We start from the raw sequence: 26,802 nt of genomic DNA, 5'->3' as shown, positions 1-26,802 counted from the left end.
TGTTCGCCAATTGACAAACGGATAAGGAAGATGTGGTACACACACACACACACACACACACAGAGAGACAGAGGAATATTATACAGCCATAAAAAAGGATGAGATTGTGCCATTTGAGACAACATGGATGGACCTAGAGGGTATTTGCTAAGTGAAAAAAGTCAGACTGAGAAAGACAAATACCATTTGATTTCACTCATATGTGGAACATTAAAAAAAAAAAAGTGAACAAACAAAAAGCAGAATGAGACCTATAAATCCAGAGAACTGACAATGGCCGGAGGCGGGGGGCACAATGGGTGAGGGGAGAGGGAGCAGAGGGGGAGGTACAGGCCTCCAGTTATGAAATGTGTAAGTTACGGTGATGAAAGACACAGCACAGGGAATCTGGTCAATGGTATTGTAATCGTGCTGTATGGTGAGAGATGGGAACTACACTTGGGAGCACAGGATAACATAGAGACTTGTTGAATCACTATGTCATGCCCCTGAAACTAATGGAACATTGTATGTCACCTCTACTCAAATTTAAAAAAAGAAAGAAGTGGAGTCTGTGTCCCCAACACTTGAATCTGGCCTGGCCTTGTTTTGCTTTGACTGACAGTATGTAGTAGGAGCAATGGAGTCCAATTCTGAGTCCAGGCCTCAAGAAGCTTTACATGCTGGGGCACCTGGGTGGCTCAGTTGGTTAAGCGACTGCCTTCGGCTCAGGTCATGACCCCGGAGTCCCGGGATCGAGTCCCGCATCGGGCTCCCTGCTCGGCAGGGAGTCTGCTTCTCCCTCTGACCCTCCCCCCTCTCATGCTCTCTGTCTCTCATTCTCTCCGTCTCAAATAAAATAAATAAAATCTTTAAAAAAAAAAAAAAAAAAGAAGCTCTACATGCTTGTACTTGCCCTCTCTGCACCCCTGACACGTGAAGGAACAAGCCCAGGCTAGCCTATGGACTCTGGGGACCACACGAAGCAGAGCCCAGTCACCCTGGCCCCTGCAACAGCCAGACTCAGCCGACCCAGCACTTAACTCTGGTTGCATGAGTGAGCTAGCTGAGATCAGAAGACCCTCCCATTGTTCCCAGCCCAAATGGCCAATCCATAGAGTTGTGAGCTCAACAGGTGGTGGCTATTTTAAGCAGCAAACAGTGACTTGTGCATCCAACTAATTGGTCCACAGATGACCAAGTGGAATTCAGTCCCTGTTGGTTTACAACATATCTTTTGTGAAGAATTCTTCAGTGAGACCTTAAACCTCAATTTTTGGTATCGTCACAAGCGAGTCTGGGCTGCGGCCAGGTGTGGGAATGATAGGCAAAGCCCTAAGGAAAGAAGCAGGAAGATGGGAGTGTGCCCAGAAGGGCACATTTAGGATGGCACACCCACACAGCCCTCTCTGCCACATGATGAGTTAGGCCTGTGGCCCATGTTTCTGCCCATCAGCCCCATCAGACCAGGCCTCATAGGCCTTGAGGCAGAACCTTCCAATGCAACCCCAGATTACCCCTCCTCAAGAGGTCACAGGCTCCCGATTCACCAGAGTCTAGCCAGCATGATCCCACTTCCATCCACAAAGACTCACAACCATGGGCACATTTTGCTTCTGCACAGAACGCATTCCAAGGCTGTGGATCAAGGAAGAGGGTCCAGAAGTCAACATGACTCCCTTACATTTTGGCAAACAGCCTGAGCTATTTACCCAACATCATTCTGCCCTTCTCCCCTACCTATAGGGTACCCATACATGTGGAGTGGACATGTGTCTGCCAAAAGACTACATATCCCAACCTTCCTTGCACTACGCAGGATAGTCATTCATTCATTCATTCATTCATTCATTCATTCATTCATTCATTCCTCTAGGACTCATTGAATACCTAACTCATTTTCAGGCAAGTTCTGGGTTCTGAAGATATCCTAGTGAACAAAGCAGGGACTAAGTCCCTATCCTCATGGAACCACAGTCTGGTGAGGAGAGGAGGTGACAATAAATGAATGCCCAAGAAAAAATCTAGAGAGAGAGAGTCATACGGGGTTGACTGCTGTGGGAATACATAGAGCAGAGTGAGGGAGACAGAATTTGCCTAGCAGGAGTGGGAACCCTATTTTTTGTAAGATACTCAAAGAAGACCCCTCTGAAAATTCAAGTTTGAGCAGACACCAGACGAAGACGAGGGAAACAGAACATATAATATCCAGTGGAATAACATTTCAAGTGGAAAGAACAGCAAATGTAAAGGCCCTGAGGTAGGAACAAGTCTCAAGGAAAAGCAAGGAAGGCAGTGGGACTGAGGCAGAGGGAGCGAGCAGCGGAATGCTAAGAGATCACAGTGGTGATCATTGTAGGGCCTTGCTGGCCACCGGATGGACACTTTCCCTAGAGTGCTACGGGATCTATTGGGAGAAGAGAGTTAAGCAGAGAGTGAAATGGTCTTCTAATTTAGGAGAACTGTTCTGGCTGCCATGTTGAAAAAGGATGTTAGAGGCCAAAGGCCCAGACAGGAGGCACTGTAGGAGGCCACGGTCATAATAAATCTGTTTAAAAATGATGATGGTTTAGATCAGAGTAATAGCAGTGGGGGTGGGCAAAGGTGGTTTAGAATCTGGACACATTCTGAAAGTAGAGAGAACATGATTTGCTGATGGACTGAAATGTGCCATGTGAGCTAAAGAGAGGAGTCAAGGGTCATGGTAAGATTTGGGGCTGAGCAATTAGGACAGAGTTTCCATTCACCAAAAGGGGAAAGGCTGCAACGGGGAACATGTTTTGGAGGGAAGAGTAAGAGCTTGGTAATGGATACGTTAAGTCTGAGATGTCCACTACACATCTGCTACGGACTGAACTGTGTCCCTTCCAAATTCGTGTGTTGAAGCCTTGACTCCCAGTGTGACCATATTTGGAGATAGGACCTGTGAGGACATAATTAAGGCTAAATGAGGTCATTAGGATGGGGCCCTAATCTGATAGCACTGGCGTCCTTATAAGAGGAAGAGACACCAGAGTTCTCTCCCTCCCTACACACGTGCAGAGGAAAGGTCATGTGAGGACACAGTGAGAAGGCAGCCGTCTGCAAGCCAGGGGACAAGTGTCAGGAGAAACCCACCCGCTTCCGGAACCCTGAGAAAATAATTTCTGTTGTTGAAGCCACTCTGTCTGTGGTATTTTGTTCTGGCGGCTGGATACAACGTCTACGTGGAGATGCTGAACGAGCAGCTAGATCTACAAGTCTGGAGTTTGGTGGCAAAGTGCTGGGCCGGAGAAATATGTTCCGGAGAAATATGTTCCGGAGTTGTCAAGCACTTGAATGACGTCTGAGGCCTGAGGCCAAATGAGTTCAGCTAGGGAATGAGTACAGGTGGAGAAGGAAAGTGGTTGCAGCAACGATCCTTGGGGCCTCTAAATAGGCTGGGGAACGAGACGGAGGAGAGAGGTGGCCAGGAGGGTGAGGTGAGAAACAAGAGAGGAATGTCTCAGAAGCCAAGAGGAGAGAATGGCCAACAACGTCACATGCTGTTGATAGTTTGAGCAAGATAAGCACTGAGAATCAACCAGAGGATTGGACTCTTTGGAGGCCGCTCGTGACCTTGGAAAGAGTCATCCTAGTGCAATGGGGGAGCAAATCCCTGATTTCAGTGGTTCAGACAGAAATAAGGTGAGGGGCGCCTGGGTGGCTTTGTTGGTTGAGCGTCTGCCTGTAGTTCAGGTCATGATCCCAAGGTCCTGGGATCGAGCCCCACGTTGGACTCTCTACTCAGCAGGGAGCCTGCCTCTCTCTCCCCCTCTGCCCCTCCTCCCACTCATGCTCTCTCTCTCTCTCTCAAATAAATAAATAAAATCTTTAAAAAGTGAGAGAGAGAGACACGTGAGGACATAGCAGTGATTTGTTGACATTCATTTGTTTTGTTTCTGAAGATGGGAGCTGCTACAGCATGGTCAAGGGCTGACGGAATGGGAGGGATCCAGCTGAGAGCAGCCACCCTTTTCAGCAGGGGGAGCTTTATCCTTGAGGAGGTATGAGGGCACGGGCTCGGTGGAAAAGTGGAGGCGTTGGCTTCAGATGAGAGAATTGGGCTCAACCATCATGAGGGGAACAAAGGCAGAGTTGGTGGGACAGATGGAAGTGGGTTGTCGAAGTGGTGGGGAGAACAAGGCAGCTCTGCGGTCACTCGCTTCTTCTCGGTGAAGCAGGAAGCTCAGGCCTCAGCAGAGTGAGGAGGGGGACATGCCAGGTAAGGCTGTGGACCGACAAGGGAATGAGGTGGGACCCGAAGAGCACAAAGGGCCCCGTTTGAAGTGGGTGGTCCTGACTCTCAAAAGAGCAAGTGAGCGTGGCTCAGCGGGTTTCCCCAGCCACCTCCAGCTGCCAGGGTGCAGACCCAGAGTGGGTGGAAATCCACAGAACCAGGGGTTTGCCAGGTGAGTTTAATGAAGAGAACGAGATGGGTGCTGACAATGCATGACCATTATGCTAGGCCATGCGTCCCAGGCTGGTGGGACGAAGAGTGAGGGAAGAAATGATAGGGATGAAGTTGGGGGAAAAAGAGAGGTAGAATCAATCAGTGGGTCTTAGGCGGGGTGTTTAGTTTGGAATAATCATGGAGGTGTGCCAACAGAGATGGCAGTTGATGGAAGAATGGGAAGCCTGAAAAATGACATCATGGGTACAGATGGCAAGGGGTGTCAGGGAGGGGGAGGGTCACAGGCTGGGAGGGTACAAGGAGGGACAAGATGGACAGTGATGCAAAGGGCATGAGGAAAAATGCCCCTCTGCCTCCACACACACAAGCTGGAGAAAGCTGCTGGGGAGTCAGAGTCCCCACAGGAGAGTAAGAGTTTCACTTACTCAAGAAAGCAGAAGGAGAGTTCAGAGCAGGTTAGGGTTCTGGGGATTTTGCTACTCATGGAGCATGAATTTGTGAGGGCCCAGTGGAAGGTCTGGGATCACTAACCAGAGCTCAGAGTTCAGATCCCACCTTCCAGGTTAATGGCCACATAGCTTTTGTCATACTTCTTGACTTCACTGGCCCTGTGAGCAGCCTGTGCCTCATGGTCAGTTTGGGCCTAGGAAAAATTGACTGTACTGGGGGCACCTGGGTGGCTCAGTCGGTTAAGCGTCTGCCTTCGGCTCAGGTCATGATCCCAGGGTCCTGGGATCGAGCCCTGCATCGGGCTCCCTCCTCAGTGAGGAGTCTGCTTCTCCCTCTCCCACTCCCCCTGCTTGTGCGCTCTCTCTGTCAAATAAATAAATAAAATCTTAAAAAAAAAAAAGGAAGGGAAACTCACTCCAGCCATGAGAGCGACCTACCTTGTCTTTGTCCTTCACTAACCGACCAAGGACTGCCAAGCATCAGGGAACACCAGTAATGTAAAGAAAAATTAACAAACACAACTTGCCCCAAGATTTAAGAGAAAGTTTCATTAGAAGACTACCTTAGTTCGTTACAGAACCTGGACTGGATCGCCTGATGGAAGAACCAAGCGGCACCCAGAGATCTTGGAGGATCGGAGGTTTATTTAACCCCCGCGAGCTCAGCAGAGAGTGGTCTCCAAACGTCTGAACCCCGAGCACATGCAAAGCGGGTAATTAATACACTTCTACTTCTGCATACTTGGCACTTTGGTGCGTGGGCGAAGCAGGGCAGAGAGAAGAACCTGGAAGAGCCCCGGGGCAAGGACTGGGACTCTCTCGCTGGCTCGGTCAGCCATCTTAGGACACAGATTTTCACTTATCAAGTTAAGAAAAATTAGTATTGAATTTATTAACATCACAAATGTAGAACTTTTTAAAGTTTAAGTTCGGCTAATAAATCTCACTATTCTAATTACAAATCTAGCAAAATCCAAGCAATTATTTTAAGGAGGTTTTTATAAATTCATTGAATTTCCTTTAATAAGCTTAAAATTGCTGCATTAATGAATGTATCATACCTGATTTATTTTATGAGTATTTCAGGTATCTACCTGACTCAAAAAGACTTCCAAGTACTTAATTCCTTATTTATCCGATGATGATAAATCTAACCCATTAAACTTATAAATAACATATTCCTTAAGTTATCTTAAATATTCCAAAATTTAACAAAGTTTCAGTTTAAAATCACAAATCTAAATCAATTCTTCAGTCACGGCTTTTTAAAATGAATACAAGGTTAATTTGTTAGTAATTTAATATGCTAAATTATCTTAAAAATACAAATAACCTCAAAAGATTAGGACCATGGATTTGTTTTACTTCGACATTTATATTTGGTTCTAAATTCAAAATCATCCTAGAGAATGATCATGTCCTTCTAAACAATTTTTGGCCAAGACTGAATTTAAGGGGTGCCCAGGGGATGAAAGATTTCAGTGTGGAGCCCCGTGTGAGCAGGTGCTCAGGATGCTGCAGGGGACAGGGTGGGCTGTGGCCCTGTCTCAGCCTGAGTCCTGCTTCTCTGAGAGTCCAAGAGTGTTTTAGCTCCTGGCCCTTAGGCCCAGACCTGCCACCAGATCAGGCCTCCCCCTGGACTGCTGGCTGGGGAAGCCACGCCTGGATTCACAACCCCACAAACTTGGAGGGCCCTGGTGCCTCCACCCCCTTCTCTCCTGAGGATCTATCTGCCCTTCTCTGGCTGGGCACTGCCTTCACTGGCCCTGTGAGCAGCCTGTGCCTCACGCTCAGTTTGGGCCTAGGAAAAATTGACTGTATTGGGGGCACCTGGGTGGCTCAGGCCGTTAAGTGTCTGCCTTCGGCTCAGGTCATGATCCCAGGGTCCTGGGATCGAGCCCAGCATCGGGCTCCCTGCTCAGTGAGGAGTCTGCTTCTCCCTCTGCTGCTGTCTCTCTCTCTCTCTCTGGCAAATAAATAAATAAAATCTTTAAAAAAAAATTGACTGTATTGTACAAAAGAACAATCCGAGCCAGAGTATGCATATAGCAGAATCAGAAGGCAAGTCCAGGATAAAGGAAGAGAACAGAAATAATGAAGCTATCAGGGGCAGCCAAGTGGTTCAGGCTGAAACAGAATCTCTGCAGTTGAAGCCTTGGAATCTGTATTTTAAAAGCTCCTTGGGCCATTCTAGTTTTAAGAGTTGTTTAAACTCGTGATCCGAATTTGGCACCCAGCTTCCAGGTGGCCAAGGTGAAAAAGGATTTTACATGATCCATAAAATAGTCCTCACTGTCGAGGAGAGAAAATACACCGAAACTTTAACTGGCGCTTGGCTGTGAAATGAATACTTTGCATACAGGGGACTCTCGTAAAAGAGTTGTAAAGAACATACAACCATTGATTCCCTGATGTTCTCTCTCCCAGTGGCCTTTGAGGAGAGCCTAGGGCGTAGTGGAGCAAGATGTTGGTTCTTCAGGGACCAACTCTGTGCTAAGCATGCTCTTCCTGTTGGTCTGAATACATTCAAGGAGAGGACACTTTTTAAAGTCTTTTGATGGCAGAAACTTAAAAAAAAAAAATTCATGTAGAACCCCGATATCTAAACCAAATCAAAGTGGAGCGGCTCTGAGCAGGGAAGGAGGGCCCAGAGCCCTGCCTTTTTGTCTGCCCCCGGCCCCTGCCGAGTTCCGTGCAGCGCCCCCGTTTGGAAGCGAAGGGCTCCACGAAACCCTAGCTTGGAGACCGCGCATCCGCAGTTGTGACGGCGAACAGGTTTGAGGTCATGTATGAACACAGCTGATGGGGGGAGGGCCTGGGGAATACGGAGTTGGGCAGTGTTCCCATCAATTGTTTGCATTAAGGGCCCCTTATGCCCTTATAGCACGCCCTTACTCCATTCAGTACACCCGCTTAGAATGTGACTTTCTTTTTTTTTTTTTTTTTAAAGATTTTATTTATTTATTTGACAGAGAGAGACACAGCGAGAGAGGGAACACAAGCAGGGGGAGTGGGAGAGGGAGAAGCAGGCTTCTTGCCGAGCAGGGAGCCCGATGCGGGGCTCGATCCCAGGACCCTGGGATCATGACCTGAGCCGAAGGCAGACGCTTAACCGGCTGAGCCACCCAGGCGCCCCAGAATGTGACTTTCTGACTCCTCCTCTCAAGAGATGGTATTTCTCCACCCCTTAATTCTGAGTTTGGCCCCAGGTCGTTATACCTGCAGAAGGTCCCAAGGCATCTGCAGGTGGCCATTTCCGCTCTAGCCTCTGCTCCTGCAAGGGAGAACATGACCTGCCCGCGGCTGGGAGGAGGACAGGGGCAGAGCGAGCGGAGCCGAGTTTCCCCAGTTGAGCTGCTGGCCGACAGCCCACGCACCCCCGCCTCTCGGAGGGGGCCCAGCCGAGGCCAGCACCGTCCAGCCTGAATCACTGACCTGCACGTGCCCTCGAGCTAAATAGACGGAGGTTAAGCCACTGCATTCTGCGGGGTTTGCTCTCCGGCTTGATTGTGTGTTGCTAGTTATGTCTGGCATGGCGCAGGAAGGGGCTTCAGAGCATGATCCACACTCCCACCGTCCCTGGTCTTCCCAACCGTCACCCACCACGGGGAATGCCCAGGCGCCCTGCCCCGAGGCAGAGCCTGAAGGCGAGTCCACTCCTGGCCACACTGTGAGATGCTGGGGAAGTCGGGGTCGCAGCTGAGGCTGGGCTAGGCACCTGCTTCTCAGCAGTCGTTCTGTAGTCCAGAACTGGGGGGGGGGGGGGGGGGGAAGGACTATGCTCTTGAAAGGCACAACAATTCCCTCCTTCCCTTTAGATCATTCTCCAGTCATTCAGTTGGCTTGCTTTTAGTCATTCACACCTTCAGCTGGATGTGGACCAGGCTCCCCATCTTGAGAGTGGGATCCATGGAGCCAGCTGAGCGGTGGGCCAAGGGGCCAGGAGTCTGGTCTAAATCTTTGCCTGTGAAGCTGTTCAGACTGGGGGCCTTGGTGACAAAGGCCAGCTGGCTGTAGCCTCATTCTCCTGGGCCTAGAGAGCGAGCAGTGGGGTGCCCATAGCACCAGTAAACAGACCTGACTTCAAACAGCTCCTCCCCCCGCGCAGATCCCTCAGTACATTGCATTCTGCTTGCGCAATGGAACACCCCATGTGCATTTCATTTTTTAGGGCCCACACTGGCAAAAGCTGCTTTTGCAAGATTCCTGGCAGCAGCCTTGGCCTTGAACTTTCAAGGAAGAAGATAAATGGCTTTGAGCTGAAAACATCAAGACTGTCATGCAGCTCTCTCTTGTTACTGCTTGGGATGAAGTCTAAGAACTGAGCACGGAGTAATGCGGCCTTCAGCCCCGGCCCGGCCTGCCTCCAGCCTCGTCCCCGTGCCGGCTCACACCTTGCTGTGGTGTCACACCCGCACCCATGGTCCCCGACCCCTGCGCTTCCGCTGTCCTGCCTTGGAGGCCTCCCCGCCTTCCCTGCCTTATTCCTGCTGCTCCCCTTGGGACCCAAGCCAGGTGTCATCCTTGCAGGGCTCAGTTCGGGGTTTTCTCATCTCGCTCAGGGGTGCAGTTCTGTGTGTCTGCTGCCACCCCCTCTCAGGGACCTGTTCCTTCTGCTAATGGGTGTTCCAGCACCTGACCTGTGCCGGCCTCCGTGCCGAGCATCTCCTCGCTGGCTGATGCTGGGGCTCCCGAGGCTCCGGAGCTGTGTTGCTGTTCCTTTCCTTGCTCGGGGTTCTGGCCTGACCCTGTTCCAGCGTCACTTGAGTGGTGGCAATCTGACCATCACACGCTCACACCGTGCAGGCTTGGCCTTGAGTCACTCTCAGAGAACACTTCTCCTGGGCAGCTCCAGCCCTGCTCCCCCAGGCCACAGAGCAGGTTTTTCCTACTTCTGGTTCAACGGACAGGTGGTCTTCAGTGGCTCCCGGCTTTATGCAGGAAGTTCAGGTCGAACCCCCCATCTCACAGGGGTCTGGGGTCCACTCACATCCTCCTGGGCTCACACCTGATTCAGCCATGGCTGAACTAGACAGTTCCATGTGGACTTAAGTTCGTTTTATAGCTAAGTATATAAGCCAGGCCCCGAGAGCCAATTTGTTCCCTCTCTGGGAGCCTCTCGGGCCTGTGATGGGGCAGGGCCCAGGGGCCAGGTGTGGACCACACAGGATGATTTCCTGGGGCAGCTGGTATCAGGCCCCAGGGGTGGTTGGAAGTGGTATCGAGGAGCCCTGGAGGCCAGAATTAGGGTTAGCTCTGAGAATATAATCAAGGGTCCGGACAGAAGGGCAAGTGTGAGACTGAGCAGAGTTGAGGCGAAAAGAAAAGGTAGTCCCAGTGGCTGGGGCTGTAAACCTGGTCACCATCAACACAGATGGGAACAAGGCAAATACTGGCAGTAGGTTTCCTGGGCAGCTGGTCACCTTGAAGACCTCAGGCAGAGCTGTACAGACCCTGATTGGCCCAGGAGGGTGATCACCTCCAGGACAAAGAGAACACCTGATAGTAATACTGGTTTGTAGGCGCAGGAAACCCTGAGTCTTCAACAGACATGGAGCCAAGGTTAAAGGAGGGGCTGGCTCCCTCCTGAGCTCCCCTCTGGGCCAGCACCCAGAGAATTCCTGGCCTCTCCAAGTAACAAAGATCCTCAAAGATCCCTGCAGGATGAGGGCAAAGAGGGTGCAGTATAGACCCAACCAACCCCGGGGGGTTGGAAAGGAAGGGAAAGAAAAGGAAATGTTGCTCTTGAGGCTGGGCAGCACGTGAGGAGAGCAGGCACTGGTGACACCACCCAGATCGGGGACACCCCTCCTCACATTCTTCGCTGGGACTCCTCTTTGCCTACTTCCAGGCAGGATTTGGGCACCTGTTTTGCTTGAGCCCATTCTCTTTGAGGTCTTCCTGACATGGGCAGGGATTGGTTCTGGGCAGTGTCGACCACAGTCATTAGCATCTTGCCTATCATAATTGACATCTACAAGGACACGTGGCTTCTGTTTTGTTCAGCTTGTATCTTCCCTGGCACCCTTGCCTGTTGATAGTTAATTTCAGTGTCATAAGCTATTTACTAAAGACCAGCAATAGCCAATTGTTCTCTAGCTCTTACCGTGTTTGAGATACCATTCTAGGCATTTTATAAGTATTAATTCAATCTGAGACATAGATGCTATCATTGTTATTATTATGCCCATTTTACAGATGAAGAAACTGAGGTCTACAGTTTAGGTCCCTTGCCTAGTGAATGGCCAAGCCAGGCCTAGAACCCTGGCCATCTGGCTCCAGAGTCTGTGCTCCTAGCCAGCATGCAATGTTGCCTCCCCCAGAGATTAGGAAAAATTAATCTGTTTGGACAGATTCTTACCCTGGGCCTAACCTAATCTTCAAATCCTACATGGCTCAGTCTTCAAAGAAAAACATCTAGGAAATTAGGAATGAAAACACCAGGGAAGGGATTCTTTCCAGTGGTATTCAGTTCCACTGATATGTCCTGAGGTGTTACCAGGATTTGGTTCCTTAAAATATCAGTCTTTGTAACTAACTGACTTATAAAATAAGTGAAAACAAAGTCCAGGTTCAGCCACGATTGTGACCCTCTTGCTCCCCTGCATTCCCAGGTGCCTTCTCAGTGCAGAGAAAAAGAGGTCTTTAAAAAATGTTCTAGTCTTTTTAAAAAATTGTTTTTAATTACGGATAAAGTGCTGGTACATTTTATCCTCTTTCTTAATTTACTTGTTCATTCATTCATTCATGCTTATTGAGTATTTACTACATATTCTAGGTCCTAACGATACAACAGTGAAAAAGACAGATAATGCACCTGCCCTCTTAGAGCTTTTATTCTAGTACAAGGAAAAGGACCATGTTTACTGAGGGCAGGCAATGCTAAATGCCAATGAAGAAAGCTAAAGAAGGTGAGAAATAGAGACAAGGTAGAGGTGATCAAGGAAGACTAGTTTTAGCCACTATTGTGAATGAACTGTATGCCCTTCTCGTTTATATATTCATACATTTATTAAAAGTATGTGCATCTGTAACAATATGTAGAATTCTTTAAATTGAATAATACATAATAGATACCTGAATAAAATCACATTGTGTAGGAGACTTCCACTTCTAGGAGCATGGATAGATACAATCCTCCCTGTTTCTCCCACTAAGTACAACTAAAAACCCTGGACATTACATAGAAGGCAAACCTGAGAAGACCCTGAAGGTGGGGGGAAGATGGCAGACTGGCTGGGGGCCTTGGGGCCTAAGGAATGGCATGCTGTGAGTTCCTGAGGGTTTCTCAGCCTCATGCACATAGGCAGACCTGAGGCTGAAGAAGCTGGCTGCCTGGAAATGCTCAATGCTCTCTCTGGCTGGAGGACTGGTAAAGGAGCAGCCTGGCAAGACAGCTTTTAGACAACTGCCACTGTATTCTACCCAAACACTGCAGAAAACACCATGGCCCTACCCTCACACCTGCCAGCAAAGGCCCAGTGGGGAGCCTAGACCTCTAACATTGCCAGGCTGTAAGGAGACACCCCAAACTCATGCCAGGGTGCTGTTGGAGAAGACTGAACAGGTCGCAAGGACTTCCATCTCTGGTGGATAGCAATGGGCCTTCCCCATCCCACCCCATCCCCATGTCAGTGGAGAAGCATGGACTTCCACCCCTGCCAGCAGCAAAAGTCCCCTCCCTCTCCCTGCTGGGTGGGGGTGGTGGTAAGAGGAGACCTAGTGGAGAGTCAAGGACTTTCACTACTACCCAAAGGTAAAGAGGTCACTCTTCCCATCACTCCTCCTGGGGGTCAGTGGGGCTACATGGGGAAGAGTAAAGAGGCACTCATACCCTTCCTAGCCCGGGTGGTATCAGTAGGGATCTGTAATTCTACACCCCTCCCCATCTTGGGTGTCAGTGAAGGCCAAGTAAGAGAATCTGGACTTCTATCCCCACCTGGCATTGCCCCAGCCCTTCCCCTGCCAGAGCAGTCTCAGAGGAGACCAGCTAAACAGGTTTAAATAAGTTTGAGTCTCATAACATAATATCCAAAACATCCAGGCTTCCATTGAAAGTCACTAGACATACCAAGAACCAGGAAAATCTCAAATTGAGCAAAAAAAGATAATAAATGTTAGCATCACAATGACAGCAATGTTAGAATTATCTGACTAAGATTTGAAAGCATCTGTCATACATTCATTGCTTCAATGAGCAATTACAAACGTAATTGAAACAAACAAGAAAACAAAATTTCAGCAAGGAAACAGAAAATCTCGGGAAAGAAATTGAAGATGTAAAGACTCAAGTGGGAATTTCAGTACTGAAAAATACAATAGCTGAAATTTAAAATTCAATGGATAGGTTCAACAGCAGAATGGAGGGGACAGCTGGAAGAGTCAATGAACTTGAGATAGAACAACAGAAATAACTCAGTCTGAGTAAGAGAAAACAGGCTGAAAAAAGAAATGAACAGAGCCTCAGGGACTTATGGGACTATAACAAAAGATCTAACATTGTGACACTGGAGTCCCAGATAGAGAGGAGGAAGTGGAGAAAGAAGGTATGGCTGAAAAGATACTCAAAGAAATAATGGCTGAAAACTTCCCAAATCTGGCAAAAGAAAAACCTGTAGATTCAAGAAACTGGGAAAACCCCAAACAGGATAAACCTGAAGAAATCTACACCAAGAAATAGAGTCGAACCTCTAAAAACCAAGCACACTATCCTGCAACTTGCTTTTTTTTTCTTCATGATATACTAGTCAGCTTTCGCTAGGTTATGCTACAATAACAAATGATCCCCAAATCTCAGTGACTTACAATAAATGTTTGTTTCTCACTCATGTTACATGTCTAGTTGATGTATCTTCACTATCCCAGGCCCCACGTTGAAGGAACAACCACATCTCAAACTCATGGCAGAGGTCAAGAGCAATGGCTGACCTACGTGAGGGCTCTTAAAACCGCTGCTCAGATGTGGCATATATCATGTCCACTCAAAACCCACGGACAAGTCACACAGCCACACTCAGTGTTGGTGGAGAAATGCACTGCGCCCACTCTGCTAGGAGGTACTATAAAGTCAGATGACAAAGTGTGTGAAGACTTGGAAACAGTCATCCAATCTGCTCACTGGATCATAAATATTCATTTCCTTCCTGGCTGCCCATAAAATACACTCAGCCTCCTCCCAAAGGCATCCCAAAAGTCTCATCCAATCATTGCATCAGATATTATGGCCAGGCTCTCAGGATCCACACCAGACCTTGTGTCAACATCTCCTGGAAACCTGTGAATGAAAAGACAAATCATCTGTCTACCCACTCTCAACGGATAGCAGTGAAAGAGCAAGAGGGACAGGGAAACATGAAATAGTCCCCGTTTAAAAGGGGAAGGCAGCCTAATCCGGGTGTGGGGTAACCAAGAGGCAGTCTTCCTGCAGTGGGGGGATGAGCAATTGGGGAAGTGTAAGAGATGTACCCATAGCTGCGTTTTAGGCAGATTTAGGGGAAAATATTTAGATTTTAAAATGGCTGTACTGTTTACTGTGTCATTGAGGAAATGTTTACGTATGTTTGGCATTTGAACACTTCTGAAGAACATAACAACAAAACCTAACTAAAGAGGACCCCAAATTGAGGCCCGAGAAATTGTTACTGCTATAGAAACAAAGGGCTCGAGGATGAAAGGAAAGCCACCTGCTGCCATTTCATCTTTGATACTTCAAATCTGGGTGAAGCCCAGTTTTGAAATGTACTATTCTAAGAGTGTACAGACTCAGAATGTTCCCCTGTGCGTCACATCTTCGGAATGTTAGGGGAAGTGATGCCGGACAAATGGGGCACACAGTAATGTAAAATGTGTCCACTTGTTTGGAAACCAAAGGCTGTTGAGAGAAAGACAGGTTGGTCCTGGATTGTTTCTTTCAAGTGTGCTTACAATATGGACAGGAAGATCACCTTGGAGTACTAAATGAAAGTGACTAATTACACATAACCCAAATGTTCAACAGGAGAAAAAGGGATTAAACAATGATGTATCCACTGGGCAAAATACGGAGCAATTAGAAATAGTTTCAAAGAAATTTTAGTGGCCCCAAATGTAAATAGACATATAAATGTAGGTTACACACACACACACACACACACACAATGGCCTGTCCTTCCATACATCCATTCACACATTAGAAAAATAGTCATGATTAAAGGCACCAATCAATCAATCAATCAATCAATCAAAATAAAGGTACCAAAGTAGTAATGGTAATGTTTTCTTTCTTTTTTTTTTTAAGACTTTATTTATTCATTAGAGAGAGAGAGCATGGGAACATGAGGGACAGCAGCAGGGGCAGAGGGAGAAGCAGACTCCCCACTGAGCAGGAAGACCGACTGGGGGCTCGATCCCAGGACCCCGGGATCATGACCTGAGCCAAAGGCAGACGCTTAACCAACTGAGCCACCCAGGTGCCCCATGGTGGTGTTTTCTTGGTGGGCGATTCTGGAAGACTATTTTCTCTTTTTAAAATGTACTCTCCAAATTGTCTACAATGAACCTAAATTTCTTCCAGAATCAGAAAGAAAATAAAATGAAAAGGTCTTTCCTGTTTAAAGGAACTTCAGTCCCAACACATTATTTTGTCCTTCAGCCTTGGATCCCTGCTTGCTGTGGAGGGTAAGCAAGCTACAAGGAAGCCATCGCCATCCTCTGGGCCCTACAGCAAGAGAAAGGCATGAGCACCCTTCTAGCATCTGTGCCCTCCTTACTCCACAGGCAGTTTTTGCGGCCAGTGAATTTTTGTAAGAAGATAAGGAAACACACATCAGAAAATCATAAATGATATTCTAGTCCTTTAATTTAGAAATGCCTAATTCAAAAATGTTCAAGTTGCTATAGATTGAATGTTTGTGTCCCCCCAAAATTCATGTTAAAACCTATCCCCCAATGTGATGGTATTAGGAGGTGGGGCCTCTGGGAGGTGATCAGATTGATCAGATCATCAAGGTGGAGCCCTCATGAATGGGATAAATGCCCTCATAAAAGAGGCCAGAGAAAAAAAGCTCCTGCTTTCCTGCTACATGAGGTCAGAGCAAAAAGGCGTCTACGAACTAGGAAGCGGGCCCTCACCAGACACCAGATCTGCCGGTGCCATGATCTTGGACTTCTCAGACTATGGACCTGTGAGAAATAAATATTCAATGTTTATAAGCCACCCAGTTTGTGGTATTTTTGTTATAGCAGCGTAAACAGACTAAGACACAAGTCAACAAAAAGGTAGTTGTCTACCAAGAGTCACATGCAGCTGACCTGAACAAAGTGACTATAAAATTAATTCCGGTAGCTACAAGTGAAATTTTTACCAAAAACTTGCTAATGTAACATCTTACTAGCATCTAACACCTTTAAAAGTGAAATGCTCGTTTCTTGGCAGTAAATTTATCCCATCATCCTTTGTGTGCGCTGCAGTCATGATGTCTTGGAGAACGCCTTGGGTTCAGAGCCCCAGCGTCCAGAATCTAAGTGCTGGGATCACAGCTCTCTATCTGTGGCAAAGTACTCAGCGGTCTGTATTCTATGATGTAAGCATGTCCTGTAGTATTTTTTGGAAAACTCTAGTCATTTCCCAGGCATCGATCAGGGACAGTTATAGGGGGCTCTTCAAGAAAAGGTCCCAGGTGGGTCTGAGACCCTGACACTGAGTCCACTGTAAGACTTGATCCTTCTTGCTGAAACAAGTCATTGAGAAAATGTCACCATCATTCTTAATCAAGGCGACCTGAATTTGCTGTACTTTTTTCTGAAAGAGAGGCTGTAAGCCTGCACTGAGGAAAAAGAAGCAACCCCTGATATTAACTGATTAGCACCCTTCCCCCAACTCGATGTTTTAAGATCCAGCTTATTCACTTTCTCAGGGGTTGGCAAACCACAGCCTGTGAGCCAAATCCAGCCTGCCACCTGCTTTTATAAATGAAGTTTTATTGGAACATAGCTATGATCATTAATTTATGTATTACCTATGATTGTATTTGTACTCCAGTGATGGGGGTGAGGCGGTGGATTATAGCCGAGACTGTATGGCCTATAAAGCAGATAATATTTACTATCTGACCCTGATCCTTTCTAGAAAAAGTGTGCTGACTCCCGACCCACTTTTTGATATGCTTGTCTCCATAAGTGAGTTAGTAGGAAGTTGTATATAAATTTTACTAGGAGTCCACAATTTCTACCTTAGGAAAAGATATATTAAAAAGGTAAGAAGCTGGGGCGCCTGGGTGGCTCAGTCAGTTAAGCATCTGCCTTCAGCTCAGGTCGTGATTCCAGTGTCCTGGGGTGGAGTCCCACATCGGGCTCCCTGCTCAATGAGGAGTCTGCTTCTCCCACCTCCTCTGCCTGTCTGTCTACTTGTGATCTCTCTCTCTGTCAAATATATAAATAAAATCTTAAAAAAAAAAAGTAAGAGATGGTCATGTCTGTTGTCAGAAACCCTTTGGTGGCACAAAATTTTGCCCCTTAAGTGAATTCTGATTTAAAAAAAAGGGGGGGGGGCGGCGGCTAAGAAGACACTCTTCCCTTGCTGAAACAGTAGTCCTCAAAGGAATCAGCTGTGGGTTATATAGGAAGACCCACTGGTCATTATCCCTCTGAGCTCGCCATTTTTGATCACACTTAAGATACACCAGCAATGCGAAGGTCCACACTGTCTGGATAATCGAGATGCCACCTTGAGGCAGAGGTTAGGCAATACCTACATGCTGCATACTGCGTTCGCTAGAATATAAAGGGTATGTGAAGCCCTCTTGAACAGTTCCCATCTCTTGCTGTCCAAGAGATGCTCTCTCTCATTAAGTTTAAAAAGAATCAAAGTATGGTCTACTCCAGAGAGAGGAGGCATCCCCAAGTTGGCAGACTCCTAAAACACACACCATTAAGTATTTTTTGTTTCCATACTTCTAACTTGGTCATGCTAATTTTGAACATAAAAAATCTTTCCAAATGGTTAGCATTTAGCTATCTTGACAAACAGTTCCTCAAAATATTCACCCAGATAGAACATCATTTCTTAACTATTTTGAAATAGATTTCAACATAATAAAAAAGCACAATAAGCAAATTTTATATAGTAAATAAACTTTATTTATCTGTTCTTCCAAGATGACATTGCCAACAGTCACAGATCTGCATACAATACAGTATGCATACAATACAATATTGACTATTTACAATTTACAGTAGTATTTTTTCCTCTGAAAAATATAAGTACAAAAGCTAAGTAAACAATGAGGTACTGCTGTTTGGATTTATCATATGTATAGCTTAAAGAACTAGTCTTTAGCAGATTTTCAACAAATCAATCTGGATAAAATACTCAATTTAAATGCTCTAATTTATCAGAAAAAATCTACTAAGTTTCACCTCAAAATGTATTGCACAAGTCTTTAAAAGAAATCACCCTAAAAATAAATAGGAAAGGCAAGCAGTTCTTCAAAAAGAGGGACAAAAAGAATGGAAGAAAGGAACATTAAATGAGCCCGTAAGTCAGGTTGAGTTATTCAAAATATCTTTTAAAACAACATAAAACTCCTCCCAACAAAAAAGGAAAAAACTATCACCATTTCTCCATTGATATAATTGATCTGAAAGGCAGTCTGCAATATATCTGCGGGCCAATGTCAGGTTTCTCCTGGTGTTTGGCTCCATATCGGGCCCTGAATAACAGCTTGCTTCTCAAAGAGGCAAACCCAGACAGGGCTCCACGCCTGCCCAACACCACCACCCCGTTTCTTCAAGATGACGATCGGAGCCATGACTGGAAAAGAAGAAGGGAAAAGGGGTAAAGAAAAAAAATTTTAAGCCAACTTTTTGCGAGATTTGTTTTTTCAAGTTAAAATAAAACTATATTCTATGGTCTAGGGATTAAAGTAGAAATATTCTCTAAATTAAATCCTAAAAAAAATCTTCTAAAAATTCTTGGAATGATCTGACCTATAGATCCTACAGGTCAGCAATCCTGAAAGACAGGACGTTTCAGTGACATCTGGAACTGCCACCTTTCACATGTCCTGAACGCTACTGATCATAGCTGGAGAAGCCAGGAGTACGTGTGCTGACTTGGCAGAACCTCACAAGGATGCAGTTATTTAAAGGGGACAGACAGTTCTTCCCTTTTCTCTAATGTGTTGATTTTTCTACATATTGCAATTCTCCTAGGATGATATGCATGGCAGCAAAGGACAAACAGCATTTTGGTGTAAAAAAGCTATGCCTCATCGGAAATTAACAAACTCAATTTTAAAAACGCCTAAAATGCTAAAAGAAATGATGTTAATGAATGATTCCTAATAAGGTTTCTCTGATTAAAATGCTAAAAGCCAGTAGCTAGATTAAGTTAAAATGCCACAAAAATAAATTACCAAATAAAATTGAGATAAACTTTTTATACATATTTAGTGGAAAGACAAAGTTTTAAAGTCTTCACAATTTGTAAGTGAAAAATATAATCCACTGATACTCGTGATGTATTCCCAATAGTGTATTATTTATAAAACTTGCTCAACAATCAGGTTGGTCCTAGAAACCTAAAGAAGATGAGAAAAATATCTGCTGTCATATTTAAATTCCTATGTCAGTTATTATTTTGAAGCCTTAGCTTGTACTGTTGTGAGAAAAGAAATTCACATATGATTTAATAATGCTGCACAATGTCAATGTTATGAAAAACCAAAAAAAAAAAAAAAGGCTGGGAGAACTTTTCTAGTTTAAAAGAAACTAGAAAAACATGACAATGACATGCGATGTGCAATCTCTGAGTGGATCCTGGAATTTAAAAAATTATGAAAGACATTATTTGAAAAACTGGAAAAATGTGAATATTTACAATATACTAGGTAACAGTATGTTAATATTAAATTTCCTGAGAGTGATAATTGTATTGTTGAGTTTGTAGGAAAAGGCCCTAAAGACATTTGCTAAAGTATTTATTTTGCAAGTTTGCAAGTAAGTGTCAAATGCTTGTAAGCACAAGTGTTTGCAAGCAATGGTCAAGTGCTAGGGAGGGGAAGATATATATGGAGAAAGAGCAAGAGTGAGACAGCAAGTGAGAAAATTTTGCAAAAGGTTAAGAATTGGTGAATATCGGTGAAGGGTATATAGGTGTTCACTGCACTATTTTTACAAATCTTATGTTTGAAATTCTTCAAAATAAAAGCTGAAGAGACAATCGATAAAATGCTACATAGTACACACTTCCAGTGATAAATGATAGTATTTAAATGATACAAAGACAAGCATTATGGAGTATTCATAATACCATGAGAAAAGGAAAATGTTAAGGGATTTACAAGACTAAAGATAGTTGTAGATAATCACTAAGGCAGGTTAACTGATGTACACTAAAATCAAAATTAGACTCAAATATAGGCATAAATGATTTTTAAAGCTAAAAGATTAAAAAAGAAAAGCTATATATTTGGCATTTTAAACCTTGATACCATTAGCTGAATACTAGCTGAATTAAGAATCACAGAGAATTTTTATCTTAATTCGATTAAGCTCTATTAATTGCAATCTAGCTTATTTGTCAATTGTAAAAATTACAGCGAAGTCAGAGGTAAAGATGTACCGTGAATGTTAGGTGGTGCCAAGTCAAGCCACTAGCATGACTAATACACGGAGCTGATGGCAGGGTGTTTAAATGGTGAAGACAGTTAACTGTGTCCAAACAGTTTAGATGCCTTCACTTCCTAATACCAATATGCTAACGACAAACAGCCGCATTCAATCGTAGCAGGCTGCCTAAGGGTCTCCTCGGGACAGATGTTCCTTGTTATACCATATGAGCCCAGGAAGTAATAAAATTACATTTGTTTTAAAATCAACTTTACTAGTTTTCATTATTTCAGACTGGCCTTGATAAGTGGGCCTTACAATATTTTAAATTCTGGTTTCATGAAATATATCGTTTCACCTCTATCTAGAAAATGAATTTTCATTTCTCTCTCACAATCTTTATTAATTGCCAAGACTAATCTTGGGAAATAAAAACAAAAAAGATGATAAAATACATAAATTTTTTTGAATTAATACAATTTTAAAGAGCAATTTTTAAACTTTCAATTATTATTTAAAGAAGCAAAATTTCCTAAGATTATGTAACTCTTACTGGTGGTGGTGATTATTAATCTATATATTATTAATCTATAAAACAGAATTAACAGAAAATACCTATATTAACCCACAGCATAATCATATATTCATTAAACAAAAGAGCAAAAGAATGCCAGCGAAATGGTTAGTATCATGCAATACATTTGATTTTTGCACAAAAGACACAAGACATTATTCTTCACTCACCACATGCTAACTAAGCACAGACTGATGGTTTACTCAGAAGATACCACTGCGAGGTGAAGTATACTACAAGCCAGGAAGAAAAAAAGCTTATTGGGTTAGTTTTAAGACTTAATATAACACAGAGATTATATGTGTATACGAATTTCAAAGGATTAAACAGAATGTACTTAACATTTTCTCAAATCTCCCCAAATCAAGGGAGCATAGGCAAAGTATAAGGAATCTGTAACACCTCCCTCCCATCCTAACTATAGTATTATGTAGCTTTCATTTGCAACTTTAAAAATTTGAACAACATAATTAAAGATACTTCACACTTTGAGTAAATATTTATATAGAAGATTAACTGGGTATGATTATTTGCTTTATAAAAAGATTTATTTCATAGTTCCATTAAAGTACACATTAAACTTTGATTTATATAATCTCAATTTACCATCAAAAATTTGGGGAAAAATTTGGGGGAAAATGTTGATGGATGTGAATACAGTAGGTCTATATGTTGAACTGTCATTCCTAATATACATCAGTTTTATCACTGAATAACCCTCCTGTAATTCAACAGTATATTGTCAGGAATGATTTCAGGAATGATGACCCAAACCAAAATTTCCAGTCAAGGGGACCCAATCTCAAACATACTTTTTACTGTAACAACCTCCTTAAATAAATTCTTTGTCCTATCTAAAATGGCCATAATCTTATTCTGGTTTGCTTCGAAATAGCATCAGTAAAAAGGGTTATTTATAAAATCTGAGTTTGTTCTTAGTGTAACCATCAGAAGAATCATTTTACTTTTCTATTATATTTAATTGTGCAGTTAGTAAGAAGCAGCAAAATCAAAAGACAAACTAGAAAATAATATTTGCAACACACACAACATAATAAGGCCAGTATCCTATTGAAAAACTTGCAGAAGTAGGCAAAATATATATAAATGGATGGTCCCTGTGTCTATGCTTGTAAGCATTGAAAAACTGGAAACGGCTTACGTGTCTATCAATGGGAAATTGGTGAACTAAATTGTAGGACATCCATATAATCATACAATCACCCAGTAAAAAGAATAAGGTACATCAATTTGTAATGAGGTGGAATAAAATAAAAATAAACATGTTAAGTGAAAAAAGCAAGCTGTTGCATTCTGCCACTTTTATAAAATACTTAAGTGATTAAAAACATAATTATAAATATATATTTATAAATCTTATTAGAAAGCCTGGGGATATTCAACAAACTATTAACAGAGATGATCATGGCATGGTAGAAAGTGTTGGGAAGCTGAAAACATGAAGGTCTCCCTCTCTACGTAATATGATTCTGAATTGTTTGCAATGTTTTCTTTTGCAATGACCACGTATTATACAATTCTAACAAAATCAAGAGTCAAAACCACTTTTGAGACAACAAATAAGTACTTTATCTGTACAGTATTTTTCACTCTGCATCAGTATCTATTTCTTTTTTTTTTTTTTAAGACTTTATCTATTTTTTGACAGAGAGAGAGACAGCGAGAGAGGGAACACAAGCAGGGGGAGTGGGAGAGGGAGAAGCAGGCTTCCCACGGAGCAGGGAGCCCGATGCGGGGCTCGATCTCAGGACCCTGGGATCACGACCTGAGCCGAAGGCAAACACCCAACGACTGAGCCACCCAGGCGCCCCTGCATCTGTTTCTTGATCCACCTTCCATGCATCTACTGAGCCCACACAAAAGCAAAGGTAAGCTTCTTTTGGGATGGAAAACTTCTGTATCTAACAATGCTTGAAAAGTTCAGATGAATTATTAACTCAGAGGAGATTCTTAAAATTCCAACCAAACGGAAAAAGTGAGAAACATTAACTTAAGTACAAGACTGGTCAGGGCAAGGACTGATCAAGAACTTGACGCAACACAAAGGATCAGTGTGAAAGAAAACCAAAAAAAACTCAAAAGAAAATCAATTTTTAAAAATGACAAGAGTGGATGGGGAATGAAAATAAGCCAAATGTTCTTCAATAGAAGAGAAAAAAATTTTCCTTCAATGGAGTCCTCAAGAAAATAGCCATCTAGGTGAAACATGTCAGTTTGCTAGTACCCTAAAAACAAAAATGCATTTCTAAGAACACTTTAAAAGAGATGTCTACATAACAAAAGAACCTCTCAATTCCAAGAGATGAGTTAGCACCTGATTAAAATAAACTTTCTTAATAAAATTATCCTAAATAATAACACTCTCCTTAAAAAAAAAAAAAAGCTGATGGTGTACTCGTAGGGCAGTTTTATTCAGCAAAAAAATAGACAAGTCAAAGACTTTTGCACTCACTCTTGCTCCTACCCTGTTACTCAAAGTATCTAGTGTACTCTGGCCGTCTAAGTTGCCTAAACCATCATAAAATGAAGTATCAGGTACAGTAAGCTGAAAAGCTGAGAGAAAGAAAAAGGCTGTTCCCACCAAAAACAGCACGTGCATTTGGTGTGAGTTTTCTTCTGAACTTCTGTTATACATAAGGCAATTTTTTCCCACTTGAAACAAATCTAAAACTTGAAAATCTACAAATAATTCAGTGCTGCCTATGGCTGGCACTCCAAGGCACTGGCATGGACACGGGGACATTTTCTGAGCTGCTATCATTCCTGCAAAATGACCTGACTGTCCTCCTGACATCTGTAATGACTGATCTTACACACATCAATATTAACTGACCATACTAAGTCTCCTTTGCTAGGAAAGACATTCTACACACACGTATTGCTGCGTGGCGGCTAAGTGATCATCACCGCCCCCTCTACCATTATCTCAAAAACCCAATGCAAGCACTATACTCTGGTCTTCTGACAACCCTAATAAGGAGATGTTTGTTTTGTGAAGAAACAGAGGCTCTGAGACTTGTCAGTGAAGGACTAGGATTCCTTCTCTACACATCACAGCCCTCAAATAAGCCAGCATTTAATTATGCTGTACAATTTAATCTTGACTGGTAACAATTTCTCATCTATGAAATATAATCTTGAAATTAGGTTAAACTCTGACACCACTTACTAAGTAATAACCGTTGTTTTCTATAATGGGGTTTTCAAATACAGAGTATTAAAACTCACTGAGGGGAGGGGAGGTAAAGCAAAAAGAGATATATTGAGAAATGCCTTACCAGCAGTCACAGAAATTCTTTGATCAAGGCCAAAAAGCAAATACACAATCATCAGGGTCATGAAGTAAAGTTTTAGACTGCATTCCTCCTACAACACCCACTAAATAATGCAAATGCTGGCGTGGCTACACATTGTCAGCACAAAGCGCGGTCCACACTCTCTCGAGCATCCCCGAAATTAATGGATGGGAAGGCAGCTCTGTAATGTGCTTGGGTTTGTTTTGGTTTACTTTTACCAGCTTTTTAGCGTCCAAAGTTATACTAACAAAGCACTCAAGGTGCTGATTTTAAATACAAAGGAAATTGTGCTGCATATTTATAACAAATTACAGAGAAGATCCATCTGGAACACACATTTAAAGCTAATGTGAAAAATAAATAAATAAATAAAGCTAATGTCACTAAACAGTTTTTAAGTGCTCATTTAATAAACTCCTAAAAAAGCCCGTATTCTATACAGTTATATATCAAATGTAAAAACAACCATGAATCATTCTCAAGTACCAAGAATCTCAAACTAACAAAAGGTGACTCCAACTGATTTATAAGCCATCTTTGAGCCTCACTTCATGCTCATTATACATTATTTCATATTTCCTAAGCATCTATTTTTATTATTTGATTTATATTACTAGAAATACCTTTTATTTGTGCACAATGAATGGGTGCTACCTCTTCCCCCTAAAATTAAAGGCTCCCACAAGGTCAACAACCATTATCTCCCATATCTTCAATTTTCCTATACCCGCCACAACAAACAGAAGAGTAGGTGATTGCTGATTGAATTCATTCATTAAGCAAAAGCTAATGATGGATAAGACTCTGCTTGAAGTAGTAGTGGAAAGAGTGGGACTTTCTTCCTGGGCAGGTCAGCCTCTGGGACAAGGGAGAATTATTTCAAGAAGGAACGAACAGTCACCATTTCATCCCTATCTAGAATGAATACCACTTTATTCAGGAATAAAGAGTGTAATGTTTTTCAAAGATTTCTTTTTAGTTAAAAAAAATTTCCATCTGCTTTAAAAGGTTTTTCTTTACATGGTTCACTATTTACACTATCAACTCACCATTTCCTTCAAGACAAACAAATCTAAGACTGCATGTGTGCATGGGGTAAAGGGGAATATTTCCCACCATATTGCCAAAGCTATGATAAAATGTAGCCCAAGAGTAAGAGGAGAGTTTGCCATACCCCAACATCAAGATGATAAAGAGGCCATGGGAGAATGAACAAAGGTATATTAGATCATTTAAAAATATTTTCTTAAACTGGGCCATAATGACAGAATCATGTCGACAGGTTCCAATTACACTGGAGAGTTTTATTTTCACAAAGACACAGCTGTATTATTCAGTGAGGAGGAAAACTACACAGAGTAACTACATGGTTTTAGAATTAAAGTTTGCTATAATTTAAAACAACATTCTATTGACCAAGGGCGTACATTATAGTGATATACTTCTTATAAAAAATATTTATAACCAGAAATATCACCAATAATAACTACAGAAATAACAATGTTTTTCAGGCCATTAGATACAGGGAGGCATGCTTTCCAAAAAACACTTAAATGCTAACCAAAATAATTGCAACTGTCTCAGAAAATATACAATAGGTAAGTGATATAATGTGCAATGGAGTACTGGGACAAAGGTCAGGGATGCTGGGATGACTTTAGAGAAAGCAAGGAAGAGGAGGTCAGGATGTGCCTGATACACTGGGATTCCTTCACAACTGGCCCTGCGCAATGCATGAGAAGAGAGAAGCATCATGCCTGGCTGGCTCAGTTGGTAGGGATGCAACTTCTTTTCTTTATTATAAGTATGCTCCACACCCAACATGGGACTTGAACTCATGACTTGAGATCAAGAGTTGCATGCTCTACCAACTGAGCCAGCCAGGAGCTCCAGGGTGCAACTCTTGATCTCAGGGCTATGAGTTCAAGCCCCACATTGTGCATGGAGCCTAACTTAAAAAGAAAAGAAATAAAATGGGCAAATTAAAAAAAGAAAGAAAGAAATGGCTGACAGGTGCAGGGTGTCTGGCCTAGAGAGGAAAAGTGCTCCACTCAGGCTATCCACAAATTTTTGGTTGAGTTCCATGGGTTAGAACCAGAACAAATTGGTAACCACTACAGGAAGGAAGATTGGGGCTCAAGATAAGCAAGAGCTGTTGTAAGAGACACACTCTGTCGAGATCAGATGGGATGCTTCGGGAGGTTTATTGACTTAGTCCTTCTTACTGGAGATACTCAGACATAGGCTAACCCATCATAAAGGAGACCTTTGCTTGCTTTAGTGAGAAGAGAATAGTGATGCTGGGATCATGAAGCAAGTAAAGAAACGGGGGAGGATGTGAACGGTGCTGCAGGCTACCAGCAAGACAAGAAAAGGAAGCAGAAAGAGAAAGCTGGGGCAGGACCCGAGACACGTCACAAATTTCACACTCTGCTTAGAATGGATCTTCTTACTGAATTACTG

The 26,802-nt window shown here is 43.3% G+C and overlaps 1 protein-coding gene across 7 annotated transcripts in view; it reads right to left on the bottom strand.

The window, feature by feature from the left end:
- Positions 1-17,953: 17,953 nt before the first annotated feature.
- The window catches only part of GOLGA4 (golgin A4), a 131,826-nt gene continuing 122,977 nt past the window's right edge, over positions 17,954-26,802 (bottom strand). For 5 of the 7 annotated variants that reach the window (XM_034991944.1, XM_034991952.1, XM_034991966.1 and 2 more), the window contains 2 exons: positions 21,193-21,255; positions 17,954-18,649 (listed from right to left, as the gene is read on the bottom strand). In XM_034991944.1, the coding sequence (XP_034847835.1) occupies positions 21,226-21,255 (30 nt within the window). In that variant the 3' untranslated portion in view covers positions 17,954-18,649; positions 21,193-21,225. The remainder of the gene's footprint in view (positions 18,650-21,192; positions 21,256-26,802) is intronic. The other 2 variants (XM_034991946.1, XM_034991983.1) reach the window with 1 other exon arrangement.

The sequence above is a fragment of the Mirounga leonina genome, unplaced genomic scaffold (genome assembly GCF_011800145.1).
Source record: "Mirounga leonina isolate KUSES-001 unplaced genomic scaffold, KU_Mleo_1.0 Mir_115, whole genome shotgun sequence".
Lineage (NCBI taxonomy): Eukaryota > Metazoa > Chordata > Mammalia > Carnivora > Phocidae > Mirounga > Mirounga leonina.
The sequence above is the reverse complement of the archived record's forward strand: the minus strand, read 5'-3'. Positions and strand labels throughout refer to the sequence as shown.